Source organism: Mixophyes fleayi, chromosome 9 (assembly GCF_038048845.1).
Source record: "Mixophyes fleayi isolate aMixFle1 chromosome 9, aMixFle1.hap1, whole genome shotgun sequence".
Lineage (NCBI taxonomy): Eukaryota > Metazoa > Chordata > Amphibia > Anura > Limnodynastidae > Mixophyes > Mixophyes fleayi.
Window position 1 is genome coordinate 67,258,766 of NC_134410.1, and position 22,422 is coordinate 67,281,187.

Consider the following 22,422-nt stretch of genomic DNA (forward strand, 5'->3'; position numbering starts at 1 on the left):
CTATTGATGGTAACATTTTAATATTGTCCCTATTTGTCTTACATCCATTCTATTGATCCATGTCCTAGGCTGAAAATAAGCAGCTCTAAATGTGTTTTGGTGGCCTCTTGTCCCTGGCCACCTCAGCAGAGCATTATTTTTAATAGCATTCAGCCCACAATTGCATGGTGCATACAGTCATCTTCATTTAAGCACTTGGACAGCACTGATCCCTATGCATACCAGCTCAGATTTAGTTAAGGGATAAAAAAGAAAAAAAAGATGTGGACAATTTTCAGTTAATATATGTCAAACTGCATTCTACAAAAATAGCTGTTTAGCTTAACTTAGCATTGCCCAGAAGGTCACATATGCTACATTTGCTCTCTGAACTCTTGCACACTTATCTTTCGCAATCTCCACCATCTGGAGACCAGTATTTATTCATATCGTCACCGATTCATTTCAGTAGCGGCTGTACTTAAATGTTTGTTCCCAACCTCAGCAGACTGCAGCTGCTGGAACTCCGATAAATATAGCCAACTTACACTGAAGCCATTTGGCCAGAATGGCAGACCATGCAGAACAATTTGAACTATCAAAACAGCAAAGTGAAAATGCCACAATCTTCTGTGCACATTAGGCTCATGGTAGGAGTGTCGGAGATGGCTATGTTATTGTGGAAGTTAGTTACAAAACAATCATTTTAGTTAAAAAGAGCAAGTAGTTCTTATGTAACAATGCTGTTCAGAAACTTGTTAACTAAGAAGTTCTATATAGGTTATGCAATACCCCGTTATACTACGGAGCACTGAAATTTAATGAAAAAATTATAACTTAATTACAAAACAAATTAAATGTAAACAATTATTGAACATTAAACACAGATAATTAAAATATAAATGGATCACTTTACAGTAACACATGTTAAAGAATGTTAAGAGTTTCTTCTTAGAGAGAGTAACATGTAGAGCTTTTTTATCTTCGTAAACAAACACATCCTGTAAGTAAATGTTCAGAGAACAATATATGTATGCCTGTAACATAGGCTGGATACACACTACAGGGTTTTCAGACGATTATCGGACCAATCACACAATATACAACCATTTGGCCTGATAAGGCATTAGTGTGTACACTGCAATGATGAGCAATTATCGTTCCAAGGCTCATCATATCCTTTCATTTGATTTTGAAACTAGACTAAAAATGTTGATCAACGATGGAACAATGTCGTTCCAATTCTGCAGTGTGTATGCACTCACAATCGGCAGTGTCCATAGATCTCTATGGAATGTGCAGAGTCACAATCTTTTCAGCCGAAGGTCATGACAGATGAAGAGCACGGATCTCAAGGTAAATCATGTAAAACGTGTATAGTGTGTACACATAAATTAGCACTCTAATCAGGGCACTTTTTTTTTTTTTTTTTTTTTTTTTTTTTAAATCATTGGCAAAATTATTAAAGAATGGGAGGAAAATTTTCTGTAGTGTGTAACCAGCCATAAGCAGCAGAAAATGTCACTCAGCGGGACAGGCTCTATGGACAATAGTCTCTTAATAATTAACCTGCTGCAACGGAAAAACTGGTTAGTTTTTAATCACCTTAAAACTAATCAGGAACACAACATTATTAAAAGGCACATATCTGGTCAGAACTTTTTTTAAAAAAAGGGGCCCAAAATACATACAGCATTATTCATGGTTACAAACATTAATCCATGGATATTAAACTTCATATAGTTACCAGACTAACTTGAAATACCAATGGGATGATCTGGTTTCTGGACAAATGACTGGATCACAAGGGGCCTACCAGTTCTTTCAGCTTGGCTATACACACTGCCAGATCATGGTAATTGGTAATTCATAAGGGGAGATTCAATTAGTGGCGATGAGCTAGAGGAAACATCAACACAATGTCTGTCTGCACACATTGCCAGTCATTACGGTAGAATTCTCTGCTCATTTCTCTGCGCAAGTCTGTGAGGTGCAAGGCAAAATAAGCGGAGATTCCTGCCATAACATAAGCGCGGTGTTCCGTATACACATTGTGCTGCATTGAATCTGTTGATAAGGTCCGCTGGTTGTTTTTGGCACAGCAATTTCAAGCCAATTTGGTTGCATGTCCAAGTCCAAATCACTACATATGAGAGCAAAGGTAGAAATCATCTATAAAAATATGACGCAAGTCTATCGCTAATGGTTAGAAGAATAATGTTCCCATTTCTGGGTAAGTGCACCATTACAGAATAGGAACCAATCTGTAAATGTTTTATTGAATGAGGGTCCGCAGTTGCTGTCTGCTTGTAGCTACTGCTTCATAAGCAGCAATGGTGGCACTTACAGATGGAAGACCAATGGCATTATAACAAGTAAATCATATTCACTGCATTTTTCCTAATTAAATACGTTACAAATTTGATTACAGTTCATTTTACACAACCTGTAAAGAAAATGCTAAATTAGTTATAGTTCCAGTTGAAATCCTGTCAGTCCTTATCTTTTCATCTCTTGGACGCCTTCTCCTCCTCATCACTGTTGTCTCCTCTGTTCTCTGCCACCTCACACAGTTGACTTTCGTCCACATGTTCTAGGGACTCTGCTCGCTGGAGGGAAAGCTCATTAAGGGTTATGCGAGGCAACGTGTTCTGTTCTGGATTTAGCCACGGTTTAAACTCAGGCTTGTTCTTCTTCTTCCAGGCTGGATATTGTACGCACGCCTTATGCAGTTTACGAAGAACCTGCATTAAAAAGAATCATCAGAAATGTACTATGTAGTGACAGTCAGTGGAAAGGTAGTGGAGATAACAGTAAAATATAGCTTATGTAACGGCTGGCAAGTCAATGCAGAGGAGTATAATTTATTAGACATCTGATCTAGTGTGAAAGAACAATCAGGTAATGAATATATTATCATAGATTTATAAAGCAAGTGCTTCCTACCTTTGGTGCCAAATACTGTGAAGATTTATTCACCACCCATTTCGGTAAAGAACCTTAAAACAAATTAATAAAAGTTTGTATCAGAGATGTAAAATACATCTATTCAGATTCAAGTAACTTCAAATTTACTGACAATAATTGTTATTGTATTATAAGGGATATATAATCTAGGTTTAGTTATTACTATCAATATTTACATTATTAGGAACCTGGTTGTTCAATTACTGGAAATAAATCACCACTACATGTTCACATCATCTGGCTGCCATGTCCAGCTCACTGCAAAGACTTAAAAGGGGCTATCCATTTTTGGACAAGACCCATCACTTTGATCTGTCGCCCACCAATAGTGGGGAAAAGTAGGCATCCTTCCTGTTACCTAAAACAGAGAACTGCTTTGTATTGTGAGATCAAAGTGCAGGAGACTGAAAAATGCAGTGTCCTAGTCACTGCTTCTTAAAATTTGTTCACTGTTGAAAGTAAGAGAAATAATCAACAGCTCGGTTCAGTAGTAGACTTCCTGTTCAGTAGGCTGTGGGACAGGAGAAGTAGGAAGCTGTGAACACGCAATAAAGTATTTACTTGCTTGTTTTCAGAACGTGGAAATGTTATCATTATTATTTTACTACCCTTACTGAGTGTTAGTAATACATTCTGATCCACACAATCTAAATACTGTTTATGTATTCTTTTATATTATTATAGGTTATCTTTATATCAATATAGGTTATCTAATATTTAAAATGATACTAAAAAGACCATACGAAAAAGGCCACTTATTTTATCTTTGCTCTCTTTCTATATTAGTGTATTACCCTGATTGAATATTGGTAGCGGTAAATGCATATATTATTTCTCTGCTACATGTACTTGTGTCGTTTCCAATAATTACATTCTCCCAATATATAATTCAGGTCTACGTTATAACATGTATTTACAATGCAATTGTTATTAAGTACCTTGGATTGTTTATAGTTCTTTGCATTTGTTATTATATTTTTTTTCAATAATAAAACAAACAGATTTAAAAACAAAACAAAAAAACAAGCTTGAAGAGATAAAAGGACACTCTCTACTGTTTTGTGTCACTGCAGTACTACAATGAGCATGAAGAAAAGCAAGAATTGTCTGAGTAGGTCAGACAGAAGATTGTAGCCAAACATGTACAATCTTTAGGCTACAATCCAATCTCCGTATACCTTGATGTTCCTGGTTCCACCATATGTAATGTTATTAGGAAGGTTCAGGCCCAAAGGCACTGTACCAGCCATCAACTGCCAAACAGTTTCAAGCCGACCTTCAGACACAAGGTACGACTGGCACCATCCATCACCAACTGAATGAAAAGGGTTACATGGTAGGAGGCTCAGGTGTGCCCCATTGCCGAGAGACACACATAAGAAAGCCCGACTGGCGTTTGCCAATAAAAGAAACAAACATCTGAACAAGCCAAATTCCTTCTGTGAGAATGTCTTATGGACAGTTAAGACCAAATTATAGCTTTTTAATTAAGCACATCCTCCCTATGGTTATTACAAAATGATCACCTTCCCTACAGTAAAACATGAAAGATGCTCAGTGATGGTTTGGTGTTGCTGTGCTGCATCTGGCACTGGGTGTCATGAAATGTCATAAAATCTGGATATTACCATGACATTTTAGAGCACAATGCTGAACCCAGTGTTAGAAAGTTGGGTCTCTGACAAAGGCCATGAGACTTCTAACATACTTCAAAAAGCACACAGGAATGGTTCAAGACTGTTCTGAAGTGGTCAGCAATGAGTTCAGATTAAAATCCCATAGAACACCTGTAAAGAGATCTGAAAACAGAAGCTGGGAGAAGACACTGTTCAGGGAGAACTAGAGCAGTGTACACAAGAAGAATGGACCAGACTGCCAGTAGAGGAAGTTCATCTATGGCTAAAGGAAGCTGCTGATTGCAGTTATTTTTTTTTACCAAAGGCTTTCCTATCAAATATTAGGTCTAGGGTGTCAATTATTTTTCAATGCCAGTTATATTCATTTGCTGATTTAAGAGGACATACAAAATCAAATTCAGAAGCAAGAACATAGTTTCTGCAAAATTAACAGAGGATAAATTGTGGAGACCAAATATTGTTATTTATTTGTTCTTATGTTTAGAGGAAATTGTGAGCAAATGAATAAAGTGCAAGGGTGCCAATATTTTTGGCCACAACTGTACTGTAGGTTAATTGGCTTCTGAAAAAATGGACCCTAGTCTGTGTGTATGTGGTAGGGAATTTAGATTATTCCAGTGGTGCAGGGACTAATCTAATTGGTTGACCATTTGTGCTTCTGTGAAGAGAGACATAAAACATGGAGTATTAATGAAGTTTGAAACCCACTAATCTAATCAGACTACTTGCAACGTTTCAATGCTTTGTGAGAATACAGTGACTCAGAGATAAATATTATATAATATATATTCTCATTCCCACTCACCTCTGGGATCTACCTGTGCCAGATATATGAGTGTACAATTTGTAGGGCCATTTGTCTTGATAAAGTATCCAGCCAGTAGGGAGACAGCTCGCACTAAGTCCTTCCGGGGTGGATACATCTGCAAACCAGGAAAGAGATAACATTTAAGCACTTTCCATAAATATTTTTCCAGATGTGCCCATAATCTTTGCCCATGGCCACTTGTTGCATAAAAGACTTACAAGAAATAAAACAACAATACATTGTTTTTAAAAAGACTGACCATCTTTGCATGTGTACACTTAGAGCATCCAAACTTACATTATGCTTCACAGAGTAATTGATGATCATATAACAGTCAGGCAGCACAAGCCATGAGCGTAGAGTGACCACATCACGATTCTTAAGAGGTTTAGGGCACTTCCCTGAAAGATGAATGAAATATTTAATATTACTTATGTTGTCTCAAAAGAACCACATGATAATGAATGATATTTACAGTTCCACTTCTGTCCTCACATGGAACTCTAGAGATCATTTTTTTTTGTTACGGCAACCTTTGAACACAGTGCTTTAAAATATGCTCAGCACTTACAGGAGTAATACCCCACATCTGCGTTCACAGAGAGCTGAGCAATGTCCCGAGTCTCTATCATGTTTACGTCCCACTTCCTGCGATACTCTGTGTCATGTAGAACATCGTACACTGTGTCGGCTGCCACATCTGGGAATGTCATGTGACCCTGAGGAGAAAAGGTAACAAATAGACTATCATTTTTTTGGAAAAATACTGACAGAATGATTGCAGCCACAATATATTAATGGGACATGCCACACAACAACCTCTTATGAAATCCTCAGTGTGAAGTGATTAAGTGGATTGGGATATTTGGGAACCATGTAGCTCAGCGGTTCCCAAAGTGTGCGCCGCGGCGCTGTCACTGGGGTGCCGCGGGCCAGCCATAGAAAAAAGAAAGAACACAGAAACTTACCAATCCGTCGGGCGCCGGGACCCAGCAGCTGTCACTGAATATCGACGTCAGTGACAGCTGCAGGAGAGAGGAGGCTGCTGGGTCCTGGTGCCCGACGGATTGGTAAGTTTCTGTGTTCTTTCTTTTTTTTCTATGGCTGGTCCGCGGCATAGGAGTGAGAGGGATCGTGACAGCGGGGTAACATGGGGGCCCTGACGTGATTATGTGATCACTTTGGGGATGCTGACTGCAGAAATACATTCTAATGAATATGGAACGGATTTTGGAGTCAGTGTATAAGGGTTGTTAAGTCTCTCTAGAGTCAACCCTGGCTCGAGGCGAGTAGCCGCATATAGCGGCATGTGGACACCATTTTACAAATGTTTATTTCAGGTATATTATTTAGCTCACTTAAAGAAACACACACACTACTACCTCCCAGCCCCCACCAGCACTTACCTTATTCCAGCCGCGCCGCCGCGCTGGTTGTTCCTCTTCACACATGGGACGGCACCTGTCACGAGGTGAGCGCCTCATGTGATATCGGCTCAATTAAAGATAGGCTGCAGGAAGGGAGGGAGGGAGGATCCGCGGCCAGTAAAGTAAGGTGGCTGGTCCTGGAGGAGGGGCCAGCCACATATCAATAGACACAACAACGCCCGAAATAAACTTGTTTCTGCCGGCCCGGGGGGGCATATGCGCCCCTGCCCCCTTCCTTCCTCTACAGGAAGCATGGAACAGCTGGGGACCCTGTAACATCACAAAGTAGTGTAAGGGGTTAATTTAAGGAGGGGCTGACTGCTACCCTATCTTTGGATGTGGGTGAAGCCAATTAGTATCCATTGTTATCCACAGGACTAGTCCAGACATTTTGTCTGCGTTCCAGCAGAGGGCTTCTGTGGAAGCACAGCTCATCTCTACTCCCCCCTCCAACCCCCTGATCCAGGACCTACCAATGTTTAAAGAGAGAGAGATCCAGAGAGTTTGCCGAGGGAGGGGAAGCACTGTGGAAATTTAACCCTAGCTGTAAGGAGCCATTCCAGGGGGAAATGTGATATTCATTCTGAGGATTGATTCATGGAAGGTGTAGTGTAGTTGTTTTTGACTTTTCTTTCTCTACCAATGGACTACAGCTGCAGCTAAGAGAAGAACTCCTTGGGTCTTTAAGTCAAGACATCCAGGTGACTGTAGCTCCTTAAGCAAGTGGGGTAAGGGACAGATGATATGGTAAACCTGTCTGGCATTTATTTACTGTGTGTACATAATAATCTAGGGCCTGATTCATTAAGGATCTTAACTGAAGAAACTTCTTATTTCAGTATCCTGGACAAAACCATGTTACAATGCAAGTGGTGCAAATTAGCATTCTGTTTTGCACATAAGTTAAATACTGACTGTTTTTTCATGTAGCACACAAATATCAACTTTAAATTTCAGTGTACAAATAAGCTATAAAGTATTTGTGTGCTACATGAAAAAACAGTCAGTATTTAACTTATGTGCAAAACAGAATGCTAATTTGCACCCATTGCACTGTAACATGGTTTTGTCCAGGAGACTGAAATAAGAAGTTTCTTCAGTTAAGATCCTTAATGAATCAGGCCCCTAGTGATTGTTTTTATTACAATAAATGTATTGTTTTACTTTTTAACTGCATTTGCCTGAGTGACTAATACAAATCCTAGAAAGTACTGGGTAGACTGCCCTGGCATAGGAAGGCACCCATAGGTGGCCAGCCAGCGTGAAGTGGCTAGAATTGGGCCAGAAAACCCGATATCTTCACAGCTGCGCTAAACTCTTCTGTTCTCCCCATGAGGTATTTATGGATAGGAAGTTCCAGATACATAGTTACAGATGAGTGCCCAATACCACTTTATGGCACGGGTCAAAAAAGATAAAGGTCTTGAAATCTCTCTTTGAGGTCTTATCAATATCCTTAGTGATATCCAAAAATACAGCCCCACACATTCTTGGTGATCCTTGATATCTCAGGACATCTCAACTGGATAAAGTGTGAAGGGAAATAAGGATACTGAAAAATGACATTTTCTCAAATGTCATACTCACAGAAGTCATGTTTGGTATGCAAATTAAGGGCATCTTATTACCTTCTGTGTGGCGGTAATATCATTGTAAGACATTCTGGTAAGAAGTTAGGCCAGTGTAAAGAAAACCTGACTTGAAAAATGTTTGAAAGAGGTCATAAACAACTAGTTTGCATTTACACAAACTTTCTAGTTCTGGCTTCACAAAAATGGGGGCTGTTGGCACCTATGGCATGTTAAAATGTCCTGTAAAAGCTAGCAGAATTGTTCACTTTTAGGGGTCAATTTCATATTGCGAAGTGTCCAATTATTCCTGCATCTCCCTGCAAACAGAAAATGGTTCATTTGTGAGTTTACCATTTCTGTTGTTTATTCCTTTTTATTTTAAAAGAAACTATTGTATTTTATCTTTTTATGTCATTTTGCAAATTGTTTTCATTTTAAGCATTCTGGATTATATTACTTATTAAACTATGCTTAATAAGTTCATGTCTCTGTGTTGTTACGAATTTACGTATCAGACTTGGTTTTAGAATGCTACATAGTTATAACAGAGAAGAGCATTGGGTTTATGATCACTCTGATGCAAGTAAATTGTGATAGATTAGTTTACAGGAATAACCAATGGCTTCCAGAGTAAGAGTTTCAGCTGTTCACAAAAAAAACCTTGGTGGTGGCATATTTGGTAAGGGAAAGTTCATGTGTGGGATTGACAGGGGGTGTTTAAATAATTTTTAATGAGACCAGGAAGTTATTTTTTATTAATCCTTTTTCACACACAAGTCACACAGGCTCAGGTGAGTACTGGATTGTGTCGTTATTAACTTTTCTGTTGTTTTGTGGTAGAAAAATAAGCAAATATACTGTATATATAGTTTTAATAAATAGTCTGCTTATAACCTGGAAAGTTAAGATGATCGGTATCAATCCATCCTGAGCCTCATAACACCCTACAATGCCTATTCACTAGTGGTAGTCATATTTTTGACTGTGGAAATACCAACGGAAATATGACCTACACGAAAATACCTATAATCTAAATACTGACACGGAGAATATGCCAACCAGTGTAAATACCGACATAAAGAAAATATCTACATGGATGAAATACATTCAATGTGATTGCCAACAGTGAAAATGTCAACAGTCACAATGCTGGCATTAAAATGGCAGCACTAGCGGATAGTAAACAGGGATAAAAACAAATGTTAAAAAAAAATGAAAAAGGGATTTAGGTAATTTCTCCATGTCGGTATTTGGACTGTAGGTATTTTTGTGTAGGTCATAGTTCCATCGTCAGAAATTTGTACCCAACCCCTATTCACTACAATAGAAGCATAAAAGAAATTTGCAGTTAAGACTATACTGTTGCTTTATTACATTGTTACAACAATATCGTAGGTCTCTGAAAAACTATAAACTGGTGAGACATTCGGATGGCCGAGGCATCGAGTATGACCGCGTTTTAGACACCTCTGAATTTTAACATCAGAGACTATCGGCGATTACCTATTTCCTAAGCCTCACGGAGAGATCAAGGGATTCATTCTCCCGTTTGTGGTAGTGTGCAGCTGTGGGAAAGTGGCGTGAACCACTTCTATCTCCATCACTGATCCTGGGGTAAACTTCTGCCACAAATGAACACCATTATCTACCTGGTGTGGCTTGCCTCTTGTCATTTCTGGGCCCCTGGAGAGTGCTGAGTGGACAGTGCAGAACGGAGTGGAGTGATCAGGGTTAGGGCGTCTGTGTGACCAATGTCGTGGTTTGACGAGTGGGAACTGGCACTGCTGGGGTGACTGACGAGGCATGGACGCAGCTGCCATTTGGCGGTTCCTTGGAGATGAGGGAGAAGATGTGCTCTCAGTGCAGATGCTCTAAGACTGTGGGGGACCTCGCAGTGGACACAACAAGCTGACCTTTGCGGTGGGTAACGTAGCTGCCAGGCTTCTTGTCAAAAGGAAATTTCTAGCGATACTCTCCTATACGTAGCCATTAAGCTCAACCAAGTTCTTACTAGCAGCTGCTGTGATTTCCTGGTGCAACTTGCTGCTGATTGCCATGTGAAGACAAGGCAGCAGGTAATAAAGAGAGGTGTGAGACTGTACCTGTTGATACATTAATATTTTCTGTGAATGACTTTGACTAGCTTGGAGGGAATATTATATAACTATGTTTCAAATCCCTTATTGGCTGCCTTATTATATCAAGCACAAGAACAGGAACTGCTCAATTCACCCAAAAGTGGAGTGTTTGGGGGACAATCAGTGACTTTCCAAACTAACTGGCTATACAGTGTGCTCTCTCTATGGGAACTTGATTATTTTGTGTTTTACATCCTTTATTCTTCAATTTGAATGTACTTTCAAAACTTTTGGTACTTCAGTAACATAGTTTCCTATATAACGTTTTGATACTGCTGTATTCTATAAATCAGTCCTAATATCATTGCTGTCACCTGTTAGGCTTTATAGTGCATGGGAGATAAAGGAATCAAGTAGCTGAGCTTATTGACTTGATACTCAGGATCATGCTAAATGCGTTTGCAGTTCTGAGATTACATCTGACAATATATTGACAGTCTATTTAGAGTTATGTACGTAATGATTTCTTTTATTTTTAAATCTCTTTTTTTTCACAGTTTGCTCAACAGACAACATTGTAGAACTAGTACAAGGAGAGAAAATATTGGTTTCACTTTATATCTTATCAAAAGGGTTTAAAAATAACAAAGCGTTTTTTCCCAATAATATTGTAGAGGAGGAGAGACTAGAAGGAGAGCCTGGAAGAAAGGGAAAGGAAAAGGTATAAAAGAGGGGGATACAGATGGGGCGGGCTAAATGTTCTCATTTACATGTTACCTGGAATGGGGAGCCGTGTAGTCTGTGCCATGGGGTCCATGTCTCGTGAATTTGTAGAGAGTGTCGTTAAGGAGCCCTGTGATATATCCCATGGACAAAATGTGTTAATCTATTTATCAATTTTGGTTTGGTAGGGGGAAGTGTCTTTTTCCAAGCTCGAGCCAAGTGTCAGGCGGTCTGTTGGTGTGCTTATGGATGGGACGGCATTGCTGAGCAAAAAATTTGGGGGGTCTCTGGGGAGATAAACAGCTGTGAGTTGGTGGAGGAGGGTCAGTGCAGTATTCCACAAAGGTTGGATAATGGGGCAATCACACCAGATGTGTAGGTAAGTACCCTATACGCCACAGCCTCACTAACACCAGTCTGCTGTTGTTGAGAAAATGCGATGAAGTTTATTTGGGACTAGGTACCATCTCAAATATACTTTATAAGTCGTTTCCCTGACACTCACATTGACGGATGCTTTGGCCACTCGTTTACGAATTGCTGACCATCCCTCGCTATCCAGGATCAGCCCAAGGTCCCCCTCCCATGCCACCTCGTGGGGATCCAAAGGAAGTAAGTTTAGCTTAAGGAGGAGTGGTATAGCAGTATATATGGGGCCAATTTGGAGAGAGTGTTCCCAGAATCCTATATCAAAAGAGTAAATCGGATCGTGGAACATTCATATGCCGAAGCAGGTCTGTGCGATTCGGACAGTCAGGGCCTCCGGGGTCATGGCGATCTCAATATCCACCCATTAATTCAAACCCGGGTTACGTCCCATGAAATCACATGGTGTAAATGGGTAGCATAGTAGTAGGTAGAGAGAAGAGGGAGACCAATTCCTCCCTCGTCAGCAGATTTTTCACAATAATGCTTTTGAGTCTAGGCGTCTTGCCTCCCCTTATAAATTTGACACATGCCATATGCAGAGCCGCCAGAACAAAAGGGGAAACCCGGATCGGAAATGTCTGGAATAAGTATAGCAGACGTGGCAAGATGTTCATCCAACCTGTCCTAGAAATATAGAAAGATTTCCATTTGTTTAAATCTTGACAAATGCGATCAACCAGACGGGAGTAATTGAACCGATACAGGTGAGAGTAGTGTCTTGTGATTTCTTACATAATGATTTTTTATTGCTATAACACTGGGAGATAAGCAGAGTTTGTTGCCTATACTGTATCTCACCTTGCTGTTTATTTATATTAATAGCTACTTGGTCTTGGGAATCTGACATGGGTATATGGTGTTATGAGCCATGGCTCCCCGAAGGGCCGCCGCGACTCGCGTCCGGTGGTTCCAGGCGTCCCAGCCGTCTCAATGACGACCGGGACGTCACTTCCACCTCCTACGTCCCGGTTGCCTGGGCAACAACCGGGACGCTCTAACTCCGGCCAGCGGTCTGACACAGAGGCGCATGCAAGCAGAAAAAGGTAATGTCTTATTTTGTTTTTTTTGTGTATTTTGACTCTGTGTTAAGAGTCTTGTCTAGGAAGTTTTACCTGGCTTTGATAGAATGGATTATTCTGTTTTGTATTGCCTATCTCTTTGAAGATTATGCAGTAGGGAGGGGTCTCACTAGCACTCCTCCTATTGGCTCCCCTCGCTACTTAAGGCAGTGAGGACAGAGCCTCATTGCCCCTTATAGCTCCCAGTGTAGCTAGGCTCCTTGTTCCTGTTCTGCTCCCTGATTGTTTATTCTAGACCTGATCTCCCGTGTATGACCCTTGACTTGTTTCTGGACCTTGTTGTATTGCCTGTGACCTCTGACCTCGGCTTGCTTTTGGATTTGTTGTCTGCTGCCGGCGCCTCTGACCCTTGCCTGGATACCACTCCGCTGTTGTTTCTACACTCCGTTGCTGGGGTCTCTCCAATTGGTGCTCATCTCCCGATCCTCTGTTGTCTGCAGCCAAGTCTGTCCCCACCACTAGGGGCTCCAGTGAACACCTGACTTCAAAGCAGACTCCGGGTTTTGAAGTTCCGGCTGGAGGGGTTCCTAACATTATAACTGGCCAAAAAGACGATTCTATTTTCCACCGATGGATCCCAGCCCGGCCCAAGTCCTAGCAGGGCAGATCCAGGCCGTTTCACAGGTGGTTCAGGACCTTTTGCTTAGACTTTCCAAGGCCTCACAAGCAACTCTGGCACCTGCTCCTGAGCCGAAGTTAAATCTTCCGGACCGTTTCTCCGGTAACAGAACCCTGTTCCGGAATTTTAAAGAGAGCTGCAAGCTATATTTCCTTTTTTCCCTCTAATCTGGAAAGAATGAGATCTCAATGATTTTACAAACAAACCATTACCAGCTGGTGTTATATAAGTTGTATCCATCTGCGTGTATACATATGTTTGCAATCGTAGTCATACGATTTATTCTCTATTGAGCAGACATTGGAGCTCCTTATTCCGGTCTTTTAAGGATAAATGCATACACAGGTTTATATTTCATGCCATATTTATTGTGGTTTATTGTTTTTGAGATTTCTATTTTGTATATTTTAATTTTTATTAAGCGTCTAATTAGGTACTTCTGCGCAACTCTCAGTTTTCTTTTTGTCTGTCTTGCTGGGAGGTTTAGCACTACCTCCTATTGCGAGTTGCTGCATTTGATACCTGGAAGTTATTGTGTTTCTCTTATAGATATTCGAGTTCCATATTAGCGCCAGAGATCAGTTTGTTTTGGTCAGATTACTGGCCAACATGATCAAGGGACAAAGACGACATATCCCTATTCTATTTAGTACGGATTATGTTACATCTTACGGCAAGGCAAACCTTCCTAAACTCATGAGTGATCAGCGAGCAATGTTAAATGCTGATATTACACAGGATTATTATACAGGAATTAGAGAGGGTAAATAAGTCTTTACTCTCTAATAAATTCCCAGGCCCTGATGGATATAGTGGGGAGTATTATAAACTCTTAAGACAAAATCTGGTCCCTTTTTTTTTTACTTTGTTTCAAAAATTGCATAAAGATCATGTACCTTATCCTAAATTTAATAAGGCCAATACCATTTTTAGAACCCAGAATCGGTCTAGTCCTATAGGCCAATTACTTTTATTTACTATTAAATTTGGATTGAAAAGTTTTGGCCAAAGTTATGGCAAATAGGCTGCAGACTATTCTGCCAGATTTGTTAATTCCCCTCAACTGGGTTTTACCCATAATAGACATTCCGTTAAAGGGGTTAGGGAAGTTATTGGTGCTGTGGTGGCAGCAAGTTCCTTGAAAAAGAAAATTCCTCATATTTTATTAAGCCTTGATGCCGAAAAGGCCTTTGATGTGGTCTCCTGGAAACATCTTCAAATGGTCTGGTCAGGTCATGATTTGGTCAGGAATTTTCACAATTTATTAGATTTGTATATACTACTCCAATAACCTCCATTTTTGTTTTTATAAATAGACAGCCTAGTTCTCCAATAACTATGACCCGAGGCACTAGACAAAGATGTCCCCTATCTCCAATCTTGTTTAATTTGGCATTGAATCCCCTCCTCTGTATTATACATTCACACCCTATTCAGTCAGGCATTCATATTGGGCATTATGAGATTAGGGTGGTTGCCTTTGCAGACAATGTGTTACTCTTATTATCTGACCCACATTATACCTTGACTCTCTTACTTCAGAAAATAGAGGAATATGGTATGGTATCAGGATTTACAATTAATCAATCTAAACCATTAGCCAAGTCTTTGGGTCCTGTAATTTGGCCATTATGGAGTGCACAGTATTCTTTGTCTTGGGCCAGTACGTCCTTTACTTATGTAGGCATTCAATTGCCAAAAATATACAGGATTTATCTCTGCTTAATATGAGGAAGGTGATCAAGGCAGCAGTTGATGAAATGGCTAGCTGGAAACACTTGACGCTTTCTTTTTTGGGCCGTGCCAATTTAATTAAAATGATTATATTCCCGAAACTCCTATACCTGCTACAAATGTTGCCTATTTTATTGTAACCTGCTGATGAACAGCTACTAAATTGGGAATTTCATCATTGCAATTGGCAAACGAAATGGCCCAGAATGGGTCTCGAAGTTACAGCAGAGTGTACTAGAACGGGACATTAATGTCCCCAAATTAAAACTTATGGATACGTAGGCACCCTATGTCAATTAGGATTTGGGGCAATCATTCTTGACAGATGTCCATTTGATTGCCTTTCTTCACCTTTATAAATATTTTATCCCAGAGGAGTTTCGGGACAATCTGCTTTTGATGATGGCCTGGAAGTCATTTTATTCACCATAAGTGTAACATTAATTGTCATTATTCTCTTATCCTACCCTTCATACAGAATCCTGAATTTAAACTTGTCCAGTTCTTTTATCCTTTTAATCAATGGCAGTTGAGGGATATCACCCGCATTAAGGCATTGGTCATTGCCTCTTCGCAGACCCCTCTTACAATATCTCCGGTTATGGAAATATTTCAATTACCGCATACGCATATGTTTGCAATTCTCCAGGCCTGACATTATGTACCTGCGATACTGGAATCATTGTCAACAGAAGACTGGAGTAATGACCTTTATTTGATGCTGGATAATCTCCTCTCTGGTAGAAATTTTAGCTCAAGGCATTATAAACTTTTGAGGAAATCTTGTGACTGTACTAAGATACGTTCAGACTGTCTCACTGGTTAACAATGTTTCCTCATATATCTATAGATCTAATTCTTAAGACACTATCTTATTCTCTTCGCATTCTTTCATCTAGCAATTATAGAGAAATGTTTTACATCGGGGTAACCCTGTCTCCACATCATAGGTTTATTATAGGCCTCACAGAGTTTAGTGGAAGCCCCAAATAAACAACGCTTCCTTTTATCATTGCATGTGGGAGTGTCCATATATAAAATGATTCTGGAGGCAGGGGAATTCGCCTCTGGAATGGGCCATCTTAGGTATAAATCCTGAATCACTTAAAATGACGAAGGGTATTAGGAAATTATTGTGGATCATCTCCACAGCTGCTAGAAAATGTATTCTACAGATGTGGATTCAGGAATTTCCGCCGTTATCTGTGTTTAAGTCTAAATTCTATTATATCTTTTGGATGGATTGGATTGAGTCTTCTCTGCTTAAAGAGAAATTAATTAAAAAAAAATCAAATATGGGAACATTATATTGATTCTTTGCCTAGCTCTATCAAATGACAAATTCAGTCCCTCCTTTAAATATAAGTCCTGGTATCTCTTGGTGGATGATACTCCAGTTGTGTTTGATGATGAGTAATACTAGTGTTGTTACCCTTAGGTGGGCTTCTATACCCTTTTACAGGATTTGACCAGGGTGACTTTTTGATCTGGGTAATATAGTATTGGAGCTATTTGATGTACCCGGGCGATATTTTCAGAAATCTGTCATTTTTGTGGGACTGAGCTTGTAATAAGTTTGACCGAATCTGGGTTTTATTTTAGGAGTATCATTTTAGCTCCTGTGTTCAAGGATGTGGTAACTTAATTACTATTTTGCGATATACTTTTTGTATTGCACTTTTGAAAATGTGTGCTTTTGTACCTATACTGTTGTAGAATATGTCATGTTTATAATTTTTATGTGTATTTGCTTCAATAAAAGAGAAAAAAAAACAAAAAACTTTAAACTGAGTGCAGCGTAGAAGGTGCAAATTTCTATTGTGGTTAACTACACCATCCTTTACTTACTGGCATCAAAACTGTGCAACTGACTTTTTTTAATACAAGTGCAAAACAAACAATTGTGTGTTAAAATAATGCCTATTCCATGCGTCCATAGCCATTTACGTTCAAACCTGTATCTACTTGAGGTTGTGCTGTGAGGCAGTTTTTTGTCTGCAGCTCGTTACATTTTAGTGTCTTTAAAGTATTAAACACTACCAGAGAGCATTGTACATACCCACTACAGGGGCGCACGCAGTATTGTGACCCCCCCAAAAAAACAACAACCGCGAGAGCGCTGCTGAGCATGCGCCCGAGCAGCAGCTCCGTTTCGGCAGCGCTGTCCTATACAGCAGCCGCGGCGCTGTCATAGAAGTGTCTGCGGCGGTGCTGTATACAATACAGCACCGTCGCGGACGCTTCTTTGACAGCGCCGCGGCTGCTGTATAGGACAGTGCCACTGTGGGCACTTAGTTAGCGGAGGGGGGGGGGTTTCTCAGTGTGCGCCACTGGACTAGCAATTGAGAAGAGCAGTTATACCAACATGTAGGAGCCTGGAAAGAATGGACCTACACAACATTGTTAATAATCCCCCCACTACACACCAATAGAGTTTCAATTAGTCTCTACTAGTTGTATGATCAAAGCAGGGAGTCCCTGGGATTCCCTTCATCAGGACGAGGAGTTCTGGGGACCCCCTGCTTTAAAAATTATTTAGCAGCCAGCAGCAATATTGTTTGGAAGTTGTTTTTTTGTTTTGTTTTCTTCCCCATTGGATGATGACAATTCAAGACAGAATAAAAATATATATGTCCCCTGATAAAAGGGGAAAATAAGAGTTTTGGGGACTGATTTGTTTAAATAAAAAAAATAAAAATTTGTGGGGCTTTATGTGGCATTTGTTTTTTTTGTTTTTTTTAACTATTTAAGTATGATGGACAGGGGCTGACCGTGTATCTACCGCCACAGTGACTTAGGGGTCAATAATGATTAGGGTCACCGTATTACCCTTTCAAACACTGAAACACAAATATATAAAAAAAAAGGTGTTCTCACACTAATCCAGAGTGTGCAGTATAATGTGATCAAGGGGCCTATTTACCTTCAATTGCCAGCTCAGGCTGACGTACATTACCGTTTCTGCTATTTTACAGAGCAGAGCTTTACAGCGCATGTGTGGAGGGATCACATGATCCCTCCCCGTCACTCACTGCTCTCTGCAACACTGAAGTGCAGGGGAGTTTTTAGACACAGATGCGTACAAGACTTCTATGGATCGCACAGCAGCTTCGGGAACGAAGAGGCAGTGAAAAGGTAAGTGTTTAACTACACAGGAACAGCAGTTTTTCGTGACTGCTGCTCCTGTGGAGTTTTTTTTTTTAATAAATAGGAGAAATAGTTCAATCCTTATTAATGCGATAAACTATTTTTCATTTTATGCGGCTGTTTATAAATGTGCCCCTATGCGAGGTATGCTGGCCTAGGCATTAATAGTCTGTAGGTCACCATACGCTTTACAAGTGGCAAACACGTGGTCCGCACTTCCTGGCTGCTCCACTTGGACAACACTGGAAAAGTCTCAAATGCTGAATTCAACTAAAAAAAGCAGGAAAGATGTGCAATATTAGAAATTCTTCTGCTCTGGAGCACACATATTTCAAATACTTTTAGATCTTGCATTTCTTTTTTGGAAACTTGTATATTTATACTATCCACAACAGCAAAACTAAACTGTAATAGAATCAGCTTGCAGTAAACCATCTTCAGATTCTCTGTTCCTGTCCTTGGGTATGAATCCATAAATCAACAGAACATTTTGGTTACCAAAGAGACCATTAGCTGAACAATTACACATGAAGCTTTAGGCTTCTAGCATTATACAGCCTTAGTTTCTCCATTTTAGAATTACACAGCACACAGAAGCTTCTCTCCCTTAACAGCCTTTTAAAGATCTTCTCCATCCAAAATCTACATGTTAATATGAAATGTAGTTGGGGCAATTATATTAATTAAAAAAAGAAAGGAAAGTATATTTACTTTCCATTCACAGCATCCTGCTTCTGTTCACTGGTCAGCTGAGAGACACCGAGACACTGAGCAAAAGAATCTTTACTGGACACAAAGGGGAATCACCTGAATCATTTATTTATATAGCGCCACTAATTCCGCAGCGCTGTACAGAGAACTCACTCACATCAGTCCCTGCCCCATTGGAGCTTACAGTCTAAATTCCCTAATATAGACACACACACACAAGCTGGAGGGGAAGGAGAACTACAATGAGTTTGGTCACAATCTCAATATTTAGCAATAACAAGGATATATGTTGCTCCCCACAACTATTAAAATCAAAACAGTGCAAAAGGCGGGTTGCTAGCTCGCACAAACTTCTTCCGCCTTCTGGCCCCATCCAGCTTGCATCAGATGATTCCTTTGGTGTCCAATAAACTGCCTATTTTTTGGGGAGTACTTGCCTTGAAAAGCAGTCTGTATTAACGACACAATCCATCCCGATAAAAAAAAATAATTATGTTGACATTCTGGGGTATATTTACTAAACTGAGGGTTTGAAAAAGTAGAGATGTTGCCTATACCAACCAATCAGATTCTAGTTATCATTTATTTAGTACATTGTACAGAATGACAGCTAGAATCTGATTGGTTGCTATAGCAACATCTTCACTTTTTCAAACTTGCAGTAAAATATACCCCTCTGACTGAATTAATGTTTATTTACATTGAGTGTAGTGGCCAGCCAGAAGGGAAGACTTTTTTTGTGGTCATTTTTACATCTATTGCAATATATCATACTTGCCTACTTTCGGCAAGTGTAGTCCGGTAGAGGGGCATGACTAGAGGACGGGACTCAAGTATGCAATATATACAACCAACACTTCCTGGTTATAAGACAGTGCGTCTTGAAGTAGTTGTACTAGCATTGAGAAGATAGGCAGAGTATGAACACGTGGTCACATAATTATTGCATCACAGTCTTCATGTAATAGTTGAGCACAATATATACCCTGTTTGAGCTGCATGGTAACCAAAAGCTTAAACTGATCTGCAGTGTGGCCTGACATCTATTTATGCTGCTCCACACTTCTACCACCCATAAACAGGACGGTTTAATTTTTGGGGGTTACTTCTGCTCCTGTGGAGATTTTTTTTTATAAATATGAGAAATAGTTCAATCCTTATCAATGTGATAAGGATTGAAAACTATTTTTCATTTTATGCAGCTGTTAATAAATGTGCCCCTAAGTATCACAGAATGCCGCAGTCCCCATAATTGTCTGGGCCAATTTATCAAGCTCTGAAAAGCTTAGCTTTGATGACATTAGATGTCCTGTACTATAGGGAGAGAATCGCAGGAGAGGGCTTCGTGCTCTCCCCTCTGTTAAATAATGAAACGGTAAAGACTCCGGGTCCGAACGCGAAGTTTTTAGTAAGGCAGAGTCATCGCCTGCACAGTCTCTGATTGGATGCGCTGTCCCAGCAGGACTTTTTGATAAGTGGCTACAGTAGGCCCTATAGTGAAATGTAAAGGTCACTCAAACCGAATGCTGATGCAGAAGAGCTACATTCTTCACTGTGCTTCAAAGTGTTAACTCCAGAAACCATTAACTAAACTAAAGCTTTCTGTCCTTTCAAAAAATGAAAAATTGGTCTTCTTTTTTGTTTTACATCTGTCAAATCATGATTTAGTTCCTCAATTCTAGCGCAGTTTCCTGTGTGCAACAGATAAACATCAAGGCATGTAGAAGTATGAATCATGTATACGTGTAATTTACTAAAGTGTGGACTGCCAACTTCCGTTGTAATGAATGATAAATGCTCAGTACAGAGCATCTCCGATTTCATGGTAATCCTTTAGGATGATATAACCACTATTAACCTCTTCTGACCAATGGGATGTTTATAAACTGCCATTCTAGCGAGCCCACATCTCCAGATGTTTATAAATGGCCATTAATGGCAGCAGCTGTGCTCTCTGTTGAGCACCTCCATAACTGGACTCCTGCTATCAATCATAATCTGCGAGTACAATCATGGGGCCAGGTATAGGTATTCCTAGCCCCACCACCCTTAGAAAGAGCATTTAAAATGGATGATATGCATTGCACTTATTAGGAAGGAACAACCTGTGTCTTACCTAGGACACCCCCCTCAATGTACGACAGAATAGGGAGAGGCAGTACCAATGAGTCCACCAAACTGAATCTACTAATAACAGAGGATATCTACTGTGATCCCCAAAAGTCCAGATCTACCTTCACCACAGCCCAGGTTAAACGTTTGTTTCTGGGGGTTTTAAATATGTACAAATAAAGAAAACCAAAAACAAAAACTTATTTTCCCTCTATAAAACGTCAAACATTACAGTACACATATTAAGTATTCTAATCAGATAAAGTCTATTGTAAAATTATAGTAAATATATAATAAAATTATAAATTCCCCAATTTGAAAAGTAACCGTTCATGTCATAAAACGCTTATGTTTTTATAAAAATATATATATATATATATATATATATTCCTGTGCAGCCCATTTAAATTAAAACAATATTGCCAAAAGAGTCCCAAAATATAACCCTACCTGGTTGAATAAACCCCAAAACATTTGCGTGCCTACAGTAAAAATAAAAATAAATAATAATACTTAAATCATTTCTTATGAAGCAGACACATCTTAAGTGAAAATGTATGTGGTCATTGAGGTAATAAAAGGGTTAAAGATAATAAGGTAACCTGGCAGTGTGCGTACATTATCATCACGTGTGAATGACGCCTAGTCATAGTATCTGTTAGTGATACAATGAAGGTACAAAGGACAAACAGAATATATTCCTGCCCTAAACCCTTCATTAGCCACTGTCCCCATGCACTCAGCTGACCTTGACCGTGTGTACAAGACATGTCTTTCCCGTCGGGGGCTTCATCCACACCCCAATACCCGGCTTGTTGTAGGAACATGTCCAGCCCTCATTAGACTCGCACTGTGCTTGAAAAGATAGGAAGACAGAATCATCAGGAATGTCCACCACTTCCCGGGCCATGGGCGAGCAGGTGTATTAATGGTCCCTGCTGTGTACAATGGATGACGTGTGTTCTACACGGAGAAAAAGTTTATTCTTCACTAGTGGGAACACTGGTGGGTGCAGCGCTTCCAATATGTTCCTTTAAAAAGAAGATTATTAGGAGATCAGTAAATGCAGTCACTATAGGCAGCCGCTGTAGACATACATGAGACTCTCCGATGTCTTTAAACTGCCTGCATGATCAACACGTCAATCAATCAATTCCCGCTGCCATAAAAACCGGTGACCATGGAATTAACACAAAATCCTAGGAGGAGTGCAGTATACACAGCTGTCCCATCTCTCAGGTGCAGCTCCAGGTAACAGGCGTCTGGCGTGTATCCAACCCCACAGTATCTAACCACGCCCAGCAATTGTGATCTCTCGCCTGATTCGTTTGCTACCCACTGACTTCCCTGTCAGTCAACAGAGCGGCCTGAACTTAAAGCACAACATATTTCATGGAGGCA

General features: G+C 40.0%; 1 protein-coding gene across 1 annotated transcript; it reads right to left on the reverse strand.

The window, feature by feature from the left end:
• Nucleotides 1–767: 767 nt before the first annotated feature.
• Nucleotides 768–22,407, reverse strand: LOC142100736 (START domain-containing protein 10-like). Its single transcript, XM_075184507.1, has 6 exons — nucleotides 21,770–22,407; nucleotides 5,963–6,110; nucleotides 5,689–5,792; nucleotides 5,389–5,506; nucleotides 2,926–2,978; nucleotides 768–2,723 (listed from the first exon to the last, which is right to left on the reverse strand). The coding sequence occupies exons 1-6, from the start codon at nucleotides 21,929–21,931 to the stop codon at nucleotides 2,487–2,489; spliced, it is 822 nt and encodes a 273-aa protein (XP_075040608.1). The 5' UTR covers nucleotides 21,932–22,407; the 3' UTR covers nucleotides 768–2,486.
• Between the last annotated feature and the right edge of the window lie 15 nt (nucleotides 22,408–22,422).